General features: G+C 34.9%; 1 protein-coding gene across 2 annotated transcripts; it reads left to right on the plus strand.

Annotated features, from left to right (window-relative positions):
• Window positions 1-300: 300 nt before the first annotated feature.
• On the plus strand, window positions 301-13,016 carry hyls1 (HYLS1 centriolar and ciliogenesis associated). Of its 2 annotated transcripts, XM_056372813.1 has the most exons (12): window positions 301-450; window positions 1,365-1,502; window positions 1,705-1,827; window positions 1,944-2,008; window positions 2,440-2,663; window positions 3,247-3,302; window positions 6,611-6,777; window positions 7,003-7,048; window positions 11,744-11,798; window positions 11,966-12,047; window positions 12,304-12,330; window positions 12,858-13,016. In XM_056372813.1, the coding sequence occupies exons 2-12, from the start codon at window positions 1,403-1,405 to the stop codon at window positions 12,990-12,992; spliced, it is 1,080 nt and encodes a 359-aa protein (XP_056228788.1). In that variant the 5' UTR covers window positions 301-450; window positions 1,365-1,402; the 3' UTR covers window positions 12,993-13,016. The 2 variants fall into 2 exon arrangements, with proteins under 2 accessions (XP_056228788.1, XP_056228787.1); XM_056372812.1 differs by lacking the exons at window positions 301-450; window positions 1,365-1,502; window positions 1,705-1,827; ... (1 more) ...; window positions 2,440-2,663; window positions 3,247-3,302 and adding an exon at window positions 3,316-5,443.
• The last annotated feature ends 17 nt before the right edge of the window (window positions 13,017-13,033 follow it).

Consider the following 13,033-nt stretch of genomic DNA (forward strand, 5'->3'; position numbering starts at 1 on the left):
TAAAGGAATTACAGCTGTTATTTTCCACACATGAAAAAACCTATATACCAAATACTTAAATTAAATGAAAACATTATAACAAACCATCCAAGATACAAATACTAATACTAATACAAATACTGACAAATACTAATACTAATACAAATACTGAAAAAATAGGCCCAAATAAAGTAAATACATATATGTTCAGACTACATTAGTTTGATCTATGTGTTGTGTCCACACGCCCAGTAGGTGGCGACACGATACCGGTGTGTGTCAACTATTGCAAACATTACGAAGACGAAGAAGAAGCGGACCGGAAGTGTGTGGAGCCAGGCGTCGTTTTCAAAGCTAGTTAACGGCCGTTGTCTTGGTGCTGTGTCTCTGAACTTGTAAACACGACTTCTGCTAATAAACTTTGCCGATTATTTCAGCAGAATGGATTCACTATAACCGGCCTTCGTGCAGGTGAGAATAAAAAAAACATCTCTTAGTGGCTAACGTTGTTTGTGTTTACTGATTATTTGGCTGCTAACTGTTAGCAAAGCTCGCCCCCGTCCACCTCCGTATTTGAGATTAGCATGCCAAACTCCCTTTAAGAAATCTGTGAGTTTAAACTTGGCGTACTTACTAGCAAATGTACGCGTGGGTTAAACAAAACTTCTGGACTCTGCAAAAAATATTCATAGTGAGCTGTTAAATTCGGCATTACGTAACACAAGCAGCCACAAAGCATTTTTAAGCTATCGATTCACAATTTTGATTTGTTGTTATGCATTTGGATCAAAGGGTGCTGAAACATAACCTGAGGAAATCATCCGTATGTGCCTTTGTTTGCATTTAGAGACAGTGGTGCTTAGGTCCAAGTTGTGGACGTTTGTTGGTCAGCCTAGAGTAACGTTAGACAAATTAAATTTCCACTTGAGTGAATGGAGGATCGTTGCATTCGTATTCTGTAATGGTGGATTAACATCTCAAATCTAAGTTGTTTAAAGTTAGGCCTTTAACAAAGCTGTTTCCTAAAACTTTAATTCATCAGTTTACTAGCTACACCTAGTTAAAACTACTGCGATATATTCTACCATAATAAAGATTATAATTGTTAGTCTTTGAACAATTTTAAATACATTCGTTACTTATAACGCAAGAGAAAACAATAAAATACTAAAGTCATTAGTAAAACCTAAACCTCAAAACAAATTTCCCCCCGAAAAACCACCTAACTAACTAACTAACTAAATCAAATCGACAACTCAAGTATAATTTCATTTATAATGTGTCACTGTACTCCATAAATAAGAACCTCTTGTTTTACTTCATGTGTGTGTGTGTGTGTTTTATTTTCTATTTGTTAATACTGGGATGTTTATTTTTTCCTTCAGATTGTACACTACCTCCTTGACTTGAAGCTGAAAATATTATGGACAGTCTTGATTTCTCAGAAGAGGAAATTCAAGAACAGCTGGCGATCCTTGGCTACAAAAACATACCAAAACACAGGCTGCGTGAATTCAAGCAAGGTTAGACTCTGAATCATCCATCCTCCCTCTCCTCTGGGGTTGTCATATCGCTTTATAGCTTGTTTGGGACCCTAAATGTTTATATTATGCTCTGATGTTTTAAAGAATGAACATTGACCAATATATTGTCAGAAGTAACTCCAATATTGATGAGTTCCATGTTCAAACTTCCTAAACCTCTATCCTCTCTGTGTCATGTCAGATCTTGATGGACTGATTCGACATGGAGAATGGAAAACCTTTGCATCATCCAACCAGATAAACTCCACCGAAAATCATCCAGCTCTATCTCAGCCAAGTCCCCCTGCCTACACCAAAGAAAAAGGTCAGGGCACTTGTCTCACTGTGGGGGAATAATAATTGTGTTTTTATTGTACTTTTTTCTGTGTAACATGATTTAGATTTTCCATTGAAAATTGTCAATTCTGGGTTTTTCAACAGTTAGTCAGTGCAACTTCAAAGACTCTGGTCAGGGGTTTTTCCTACATGCAGACCATGAGAGACAGGTAAGTGTTTACTGCATGCATACATACATTTTTTTAATTTTCTAAATGCAGACAACAGGACGCCACATCCAGGATTTAACAATGAGATAAGATAATATTGGTGTTTGACATCAGAAAATGTTTAAATGATCGCAAACCTAAATGATAACCCTCAGGCTTTAGTGTCAGCAATCAGAATCAAGAATGAGGGTTTATTTCTTGAGTCGCCATTTTGTAGTGACATTCAGATATTATTCAGGGATAAATCCATCTGTAGAAAGATTATTTACAAGCAGAGATTGTGTGTCAATTTCGTGCAATTTCAATTTAACACGGTCTTATCGAACTGTGGAAAAGCAGCAACTTTAGATTGGACAAAGAAATATGGAAACATACTTTTTTAACAGTGTCAGGCACATGTGATTGAGTAATATTATGTGTTTACCCCACAGGTGCTCACCACCTGTCAGAACAGAGACTATGGACGGCAGCAGAGACACTGTGACTCGTACGCTCAACACTCGTTGGCTCCAAATCTCCAGCCGCCTCCAGGTGCTCCAACCAGGCTGCAGGTGGAGCTGGACCCCGAAGACACACTCCACCCGCCGTTCACAGACAGCTACACATCATCCCCAGACACCCAGGGGAGACGCTTCATAAAGAGGAAAGTCCTCAGGTAATTAAGACACACATTCATGAGACCAGAGAGTGATGAGTCAGTGTCCATTAATCCTAAAGACTTTTCATTCATTCATACATTAAAACATTGCATCTGAATTTCTCCAGGTGAAAATAATTCATGTACACTTTAAAGCATGAAGATGCTATTTGGTGGACAGTTGTCAATTATAGTTTTTAGTCTTAATAATACATCAAAGTTTCATTTAATTGAAAAGCAGAACCCAAACTTGTGTTTTGAAATATTTTTTTTCTGACCAGCAAATACATTTAGAGGCATTTAGTTTATTGTGATATGAAATAATGCAACTGCAGGACTGAAAAGCTCTTGTATTTTTAAAAAATAAATTAATTAATAATTGATCTAAGTTGCCATTTTTTGTGTTGATTGATTAATCAAATGATCATGTAGCTGTCTGAAAAAGACCACGAAAGAACCCATTGTGTCGTCACTGTAACAGGCCAGAATAAGAAAAACATCCTAAATCCTCCTCAAGAGTAATTTATTAAACCAAAGCTTTACTGACATTGTGTTTGCTCTACGTGTAACATGAACACGGATGTTTTTTTTCAACTCACAGGAAACATAAAGGACAAACTCTTGTCTGTGATGAATCAATCTACAGTGAAGACTCAGGTAAAGACGACCCCACAGTTTGTAGAAATTCTTCCAAAATCTTCTAATCATCTCTTTTAACTGTTTTTTTTTACCTAGCATTTGTATATAATGGTAATAATTATCTCTATATACAGAACACAGACATAAACTGGAGTAGAATAAATAAAAAATAAACAATAAAAGAGGGAAAACCAGTTCCACTGACACAGAATAAATAAATAAAGAGACAATTCAGGTAAAATAAGGAGGAGCTCCCTGATAAAACAATACTGACTGAGCCCACATTTCAAATCCCCAAAACTTTATAAATATAAGTCAGGTGCTCTAAATACACAGGTTATTTTATACATTTTTACACATTACACAAAAAGTTCCATGTGAAAAATTCACTTCAGACTTTTACTGTCCCACAAGAAGAAGAAATCATTTTTGCAGCAAGTGGCATAAAAAACAAATGCAAGCAAAAAACACAAGAAAATTAAAAAAACGAATTATTCTGGTGGTTCAGTGACTCGTTAAATATATATATATAACTGCTACATCCCTGTGTCAAGTTCCTGTCACTCTACTGTAAAATAAAGTCTAAGAAATACCCTGGAACGGACTGAATTGAATATAATTGTGGGATTAAGGGAAATTGAGTCGAATAAAGGGAATAAATTACAAAAAGCATAGATGTAATGCCTTTGGCGACCAGCAGGAGGTGCTGTTTTATTAGTAAGAAGAAGCTCCTGGATCCTGGATATCGGCTTAATCCTCTTAGCTCCTTCCTTAAGTCCTCTTCCTCCACGGATCACACACTGCACACACCTAAACCTGAGCGCAACTCGCCACCATGTACAAAACATCCAACAGTCAGTGGGACAAGGGGAGCGATGATGACAATAGTTCCTTCGGCTCCTCTTTTTGGGATGACGGAGGGAAGCAGGAGGATGAGGAGGTGGAGATTGAACGAGTGGTTAATGAGGACGACTCCAAACCTGTAGCCGAGGCAGAGGACTCCCTTCAAGAGGAAAACCCTGAGCTGAACAACCAGGGGAACTTCACCTGGGAGAGTTCAGAAGATGGAAGTGAGGAGGAGGAGGAGGAGGAGGAAGAAGAAGAAGAATATGAGGAAGAGGAGGAGGAGGGACAGGAGCAGCAGGTGGTTAATGAGGAAGACACCAAACCTGTAGTCGAGGGAGAGGACTCTCTCCAGGAGGAAAAACCTGAGCTGACTAACCAGTGGAACTTCACCGGGGAGAGTTCGGAAGATGGAAGTGACGAGGAGGACGAGGAAGAAGATGAGGAGGGGGAGGAGGAGGAGGAAGAAGATGAGGAGGAGGAGGAGGAAGAAGAGGAGGAGGAGCAGCAGCAAGGGGTTAATGAGGAAGAATCCAGACCTGTAACTGAGGCAGAGGACTCTCCCCAGGAGGAAAAACCTGAGCTGAACAACCAGGGGAACTTCACTGGAGACAGTTCAGAAAATAGAAGCAATGAGGAAGAGGAGGAGGAAGAGGAAAAGTGCAGCAGCAGTTCCAGTAGTCCTGCTCCGAGTCTGATGACCTCCGGCTATGGCACCTACAGACCAGAGGAGCAGGAGGGAGGAGACTACAGAGACGACCACTCCATAACCGAGTTCGACCAGGACAGTCGAGGAGACCTGTCTGAGGCGAGAGACGACGAAGAGGACGATCGTTCTCTCTGCAGCTTCGGCGGGTTCGACATCGAGTCCACGACTGAGCCAGAATACAGCGACACTCGTCCAGTAACTGTGTTAGAGGACAACAAACCTGAAGCTGATTGTGGACTTGATAGTCCGTGTGAAGAGGAGAATATCACAGATTTAAAATCGGACGATAACGAGTGGAAATTTGAAAGATCAGAGGATCAACACCACGCTGCTGCGAGTGAAGACAGATTTTTATCGGAGGACAGGTATTTGGATGATGCGACCGATTCTGAAGAGGGAAAACAATATGAGGAGCTTGAAGAAGAAGTGTGGGAGCTTGAAGAGGAGATTAATGTAAAGAAAGAAACCGAGGACAAAGTGTCGCCCGAAGATCCTGAGGAGTCCTCAAGCAACAAGGACATCAAGTTCATCGACTCCAACGTAGATTCTAGCTGGACGATGTACGACAAGATGTTGGAGAGGGAAGGAAACCTCAGGCAGAAGAAGGGTAAATGGTTTCCTCTCTCGATCACAAACATTTATGCTTTTTGTTTTCTAAACTTTAACTTTGAAAATGCGTCAACATCAGGATATCAGCTCGTTTAAATGGTTTTTAAACGATGACTTCTTCGTCCTAAATAACATCCGACCCCGGCCTTAAATGTTGGACACCAATCCAAGATTTTAGGTCATTTCAAACAGACTCATAATGATTATATTTATGTTTAATTCTGCTTCTGCAAGATTTTGTTTTCAAATTTATTTATTTATTTTTTTTAAATCTAACAATCAAATAAAAAGCATAAAAAATAAACTCAAGATTCAAGGTGTAATCATCAACTACATTTTTTATATTCCTTTGAATCTAAAATGATTGATTCTAAGTTACTGTTGTTCTTTGGGACAAGACATAATTGGCTGTTTGTATAAATATCTAGTTAATGGTAAACAATACGTCAGAGTTCAGTGTTATTTTCTATTGTTTATGTACAAAGTTGTGTCTCTTAAGTGAATTGATCAATATATTTTATTCTTTTGGAATTAATACAAGTTTATTTGATTCAGAAACTGAATGTAATTCAGGTGAATATTGATGATGATTGAGGTGATCAGCACACTGATGTCAGAGTTATACAGTCCTCTCCCACCTTCATCAGGCTATACAACACTTCAGCCAAAGGCAGTGGAGTAATTTAATTATTATTGTTTATTTATCATTAACTGTTATTAACTATTATTATCAACATTAAGCTAATGGACAAATGAATTTCCCCTTGGGGATAAATAAAGTATCTATCTATCAATCCATCCATCCAAAAAACATCCAAAAAACAAACAAACATCTATGCATCCAAAAAACAAACAAACAAACAAAAAACATCCATACATACAAACAAACAAACAAACATTCATCCAAACAAACATCCATCCATCCAAAAAACAAACAAACCAACAAACATCCATCCAAAAAACAAGCAAACATCCATCCATACAATCAAACAAACAAACATCCATACAAACAAACAATCTATTACTCAAGAGTAAATTAAGCTCATTTGCAGTATTAGTTATGAAAATGATTCCCTCTCACTGTTTACAGATCATCAAATCGGCATCAAATCGAAGTAGGCTTTGTTCTCTGGTGATGACCATCATGGTGGCTGTTTGTTTTCAGACGCGGCGAGCTGTCTGGAGGATCGACTGGCGGAGCTTCATCTGTCCACGTCCCCTTGTCACGGCTCTGAGACGGAGAACGAAGACGTGACCAGTCAGAGCGACTCACGCAGCTCTGAGCCGGACGGGATCTCGCTGACCGCTTTCGAATCCTACATCAGAGGCATGGTGGGTAATGTAGTCTCCAGGTTCCACTCCCCACATCTGACACTGAAGTAGTTGTACAACAGGTTTTATTTAGTCTGATTTTGGTTTGTATTTTGGTGATTTTTCATCAATGCAACTCGTACCTTATTCTCTATCTTTTTTAATATTCATCCTGAATGTAAAGCCCTCCAATGTCCTTGAAGATGATTTGTCACTAAAAATCACTTTTAATTTTGTTTCACACAGACTCGATCTCAAAGTGATGGTGACCTTAGGCCCAAACCCAAATCCTGTGAGTCAACACCAACCTTTTTATGCTTTTTTTATGCCTTTTTTTTAATGACATTTTTCATGTCTTACTATACTGTGATGTTTTTTATGCCTTACTATACTATGACTTTTTTATGACGTTTTTAATGCCTTACTATATACTATGACTTTTTAATGACATTTTTTATGCCTTACTATATACTATGACTTTTTAATGGCGTTTTTAGATGATTTTATGACGTTTTTTATGCCTTACTATACTATGTTTTAATGACATTTTTTATGCCTTACTCTACTATGACGTTTTTTATGCCTTACTATACTATGACTTTTTTATGACATTTTTTATGCCTTACTATACTGTGATGTTTTATGCCTTACTATACTGTGACATTTTTATGCCTTACTATGCTATGACTTTTTAATGACATTTTTTATGCCTTACTTTACTGTGATGTTTTTATGACTTTTTTTTTTTGCCTTACTATACCATGACGTTTTAATGGCGTTTTTTATGACAATCTATACTATGATGTTTTTGACTTTTATTATGCCTTACTATACTATGACTTTTTTATGCCTTACTATACTATGACATTTTTTATGCCGTACTATACTATGACTTTTTAATGACGTTTTTTATGCCTTACTATATTATGACTTTTTAATGACATTTTTTATGCCTTACTATATACTATGACTTTTTAATGGCGTTTTTAGATGATTTTATGACGTTTTTTATGCCTTACTATACTGTACTGTTTTTATGACATTTTTTATGCCTTACTATACTATGACTTTTTAATGACATTTCTTATACCTTACTATACTATGACTTTTTTTACTTTTTTTATGCCTTACTATACTATGACTTTTTTATGACATTTTTTATGGCTTACTATACTGTGATGTTTTATGCCTTACTATACTGTGACTTTTTAATGACATTTTTTATGCCTTACTCTACTGTGATGTTTTTATGACTTTTTTTTTGCCTTACTATACTATGACTTTTTTATGACATTTTTTATACCTTACTATACTATGACTTTTTAATGACGTTTTTTATGCCTTACTATACTATGACTTTTTTTTTTTTTTTTTTTTAAGTATATTTTTTTGGGCTTTTATGCCTTTAATGGACAGCACAGTGGAGAGTGACAGGAAACAGGGAGGCAGAGAGAGGGGGAATGACATGCAGTGAAAGGCCGTCCGATGCGGGATTCGAACCGGGGCTGATTGCAGCGAGGACTGTAGCCTCTACACATGGGGCGCCTGCTTAAACCACTACGCTACAAGACGCCCCTACTATGACATTTTTTATGCCGTACTATACTATGACTTTTTAATGACATTTTTTATGCCTTACTATACTATGACTTTTTAATGACATTTTTTATGCCTTACTATACTATGACTTTTTAATGGCGTTTTTAGATGATTTTATGACGTTTTTTATGCCTTACTATACTGTGCTGTTTTTATGACTTTTTTTATGCCTTACTATAATATGACTTTTTTATGACATTTTTTATACCTTACTATACTATGACTTTTTAATGACGTTTTTTATGCCTTACTATACTGTGACTTTTTTGACTTTTTTTATGCCTTACTATACGATGACTTTTTTATGACATTTTTTATGCCTCACTATACTATGACTTTTTAATGGCGTTTTTAGATGATTTTATGACGTTTTTTATGCCTTACTATACTATGACTTTTTAATGACGTTTTTTATACCTTACTATACTATGACTTTTTAATGACATTTTTTATGCCTTACTATACTATGACTTTTTTATGCCTTACTATACTATGACTTTTTAATGACTTTTTTTATGCCTTACTATACTATGACTTTTTTATGACATTTTTTATACCTTACTATACTATGACTTTTTAATGACGTTTTTTATGCCTTACTATACTATGACTTTTTAATGACATTTTTTATGCCTTACTATACTATGACTTTTTAATGGCGTTTTTAGATGATTTTATGACGTTTTTTATGCCTTACTATACTGTGCTGTTTTTATGACTTTTTTTATGCCTTACTATACTATGACTTTTTTGACTTTTTTTATGCCTTACTATACGATGACTTTTTAATGACATTTTTTATGCCTTACTATACTGTGATGTTTTATGCCATACTATACTATGACTTTTTAATGTGTTTTATGCCTTACTATACTGTGACTTTTTAATTACATTTTTTATGCCTTACTCTACTGTGATGTTTTTATGACTTTTTTTTTGCCTTACTATACTATGACTTTTTTATGACATTTTTTATGCCTTACTATACTATGACTTTTTAATGACATTTTTTATGCCTTACTATACTATGACTTTTTAATGACATTTTTTATGCCTTACTATACTATGACTTTTTAATGGCGTTTTTAGATGATTTTATGACGTTTTTTATGCCTTACTATACTGTGCTGTTTTTATGACTTTTTTTATGCCTTACTATAATATGACTTTTTTATGACATTTTTTATGCCTTACTATACTGTGATGTTTTTATGATTTTTTTTTTGCCTTACTATACTGTGACTTTTTTGACTTTTTTATGCCTTACTATACTATGACTTTTTTATGACATTTTTTATACCTTACTATACTATGACTTTTTAATGATGTTTTTTATGCCTTACTATACTATGACTTTTTAATGACATTTTTTATGCCTTACTATACTATGACTTTTTAATGGCGTTTTTAGATGATTTTATGACGTTTTTTATGCCTTACTATACTGTGCTGTTTTTATGACTTTTTTTATGCCTTACTATACTATGACTTTTTTGACTTTTTTTATGCCTTACTATACGATGACTTTTTTATGACATTTTTTATGCCTTACTATACTATGACTTTTTTATGCCATACTATACTATGACTTTTTAATGTGTTTTATGCCTTACTATACTGTGATGTTTTAATTACATTTTTTATGCCTTACTCTACTGTGATGTTTTTATGATTTTTTTTTTGCCTTACTATACTATGACTTTTTTATGACATTTTTTATGCCTTACTATACTATGACTTTTTAATGACATTTTTTATGCCTTACTATACTATGACTTTTTAATGACATTTTTTATGCCTTACTATACTATGACTTTTTAATGGCGTTTTTAGATGATTTTATGACTTTTTTATGACATTTTTTATGCCTTACTATACTGTGCTGTTTTTATGACTTTTTTTATGCCTTACTATAATATGACTTTTTTATGACATTTTTTATACCTTACTATACTATGACTTTTTAATGACGTTTTTTATGCCTTACTATACTGTGACTTTTTTGACTTTTTTTATGCCTTACTATACGATGACTTTTTTATGACATTTTTTATGCCTTACTATACTATGACTTTTTAATGGCGTTTTTAGATGATTTTATGACGTTTTTTATGCCTTACTATACTATGACTTTTTTGACTTTTTTTATGCCTTACTATACTATGACTTTTTAATGACATTTTTTATGCCTTACTATACTATGACTTTTTTATGCCTTACTATACTATGACTTTTTAATGACATTTTTTATGCCTTACTATACTATGACTTTTTTATGACATTTTTTATACCTTACTATACTATGACTTTTTAATGATGTTTTTTATGCCTTACTATACTATGACTTTTAATGACATTTTTTATGCCTTACTATACTATGACTTTTTAATGGCGTTTTTAGATGATTTTATGACGTTTTTTATGCCTTACTATACTGTGCTGTTTTTATGACTTTTTTTATGCCTTACTATACGATGACTTTTTAATGACATTTTTTATGCCTTACTATACTGTGATGTTTTATGCCTTACTATACTATGACTTTTTAATGTGTTTTATGCCTTACTATACTGTGACTTTTTAATTACATTTTTTATGCCTTACTCTACTGTGATGTTTTTATGACTTTTTTTTGCCTTACTATACTATGACTTTTTTATGACATTTTTTATACCTTACTATACCATGACTTTTTATGAAATTTTTTATGCATAACTATTGTACTACGATGTTTTTATGCCTTACAATACTATGACTTTTTAATGGCGTTTTTAGATGATTTTATGACTTTTTTTATGCCTTACTATACTGTGCTGTTTTTATGACTTTTTTTATGCCTTACTATACTATGACTTTTTAATGACATTTTTATGCCTTACTATACTATGACATTTTTATGCCTTACTATACTATGACTTTTTTATGCCTTACTATACTATGACTTTTTATGACATTTTTTATGCATAACTATTGTACTACGATGTTTTTATGCCTTACTATACTATGACTTTTTTTTTTTTTTTAAGTATATTTTTTGGGCTTTTTATGCCTTTATTTGATAGTATAGTGGAGAGAGACAGGAAACGGGGAGGCAGAGAGAGGGGGAATGACATGCAGCGAAAGGCCGTCCGATGCGGGATTCGAACCGGGGCCAACTGCAGCGAGGACTGTAGCCTCTACACATGGGGCGCCTGCTTAAACCACTACGCCCCGACATTTTTTTTTAAATGTTATTTTCATTACATTCTCCCTATGATTATATTTATATTACATTATTAAAGTCCTATATACTTTTCTTCTCTTCTTCTGTCCATTGTATGTTCTCTTTCATGTCACACTTGTTTTTGTTATGCAAAGTCACTAATTATTTGTCATATTCATGTTTCAGTCATCCGGCCTGTGATGAGTCAGCAAACCATAAAGAAAACTGACCCAGTGGCTAAGTAAGTTCAAAACCTCTGTGAAGGTTCAGTTCTGGTGTCGGGGATCATACTCAGTGATTGGAGCATTTACTTGTTTAAATATATAACAAAGACGAATGAAGAAAATCTAACTGTAGTGTAACGAGAGCTGAAGATAAAACACTTGTGTGGTCTTCTTGTTGTTGCAGGTATTTCCAGTACAAGCAGCTCTGGGAAATGTTCAAACTCCCTGGAGAGAAAGACAGGAGAGCGCTCCGCTTGGAGATGAAGGTATGAAGACATGTCTGCAGCAGAAGACTTACCTTTTAGTCTTTTTGTGTTGTGCAAATATTGTCTGTTGAAGCACTAACATTTTACACCATCAGTTGACGTCCGTTCATACCATGAAAATTCATGTTTCTCTCTCAAGTCCTGCTTCTGTAACACATGGCTTTAGTTGTTGAAAACATTGGTGGTCTATGAAACTCAGTTGTTGCTTAATGTTTTTATACGTTTTTATTTTAATAAGTTTTCCCTTTGTTTTCAGGAACGTCTTGCATACCAGCCTCCACCAGTAAGTATCCCCTAAAAGTTTCTCTGTAAAGCTGCACTAAGCAACATGTTTCATAGAAAGTTTTACTGCAGTCACAAGCAGTCAGACATAAATACTGTGAAGACATTTACAGCTTGGTAAATCACAATTCAGTGTCTCTCTCTCTCTCTCTGTCTGTGTGAGAGAGAGGTCATCCTGAGTTTCAGATACTGTAGATTTCCCAAATGTAATTATAGAGTCAAAGTCTGATCATCTCCAAAAACACAAATACACTGTTCATACAGCTGAAGTTTTAAAGCTAAATGTGATGTTATTTCTTACTGCCATTTGACATTTTCTAGTGTAGATTAAAAATCAGTACAATATGTATGTGTACAGAACTCTTCTGTGTTTGGAGTGTAGAAGACAAAATTCATGTTCATATTCAACCGTCCCCATTGTATTTTTTTCCCATAGTTTTGTAGGAAAAAAACTTCCAAACTCTTCTGTGGACCAAGAACTCCGTTAGTGACAAATGTTTAACTTATATTCTTTGTTCTGTGTTGCAGCCGAAACCTCGGAGAGTTTACGTGCCGAACACCTACATTGTGCCAACGGAGAAGAAACGCTCAGCGCTCCGCTGGGAGATCAGGAATGATTTAGCAAACGGCCTTCTCCCTCACAAATTCACTTATCGATTTTAGGCCTTTTGCTATCCTTATGCCTTTTTAGACACTTTTAATAA

This window comes from Seriola aureovittata, chromosome 3 (genome assembly GCF_021018895.1).
Source record: "Seriola aureovittata isolate HTS-2021-v1 ecotype China chromosome 3, ASM2101889v1, whole genome shotgun sequence".
NCBI lineage: Eukaryota > Metazoa > Chordata > Actinopteri > Carangiformes > Carangidae > Seriola > Seriola aureovittata.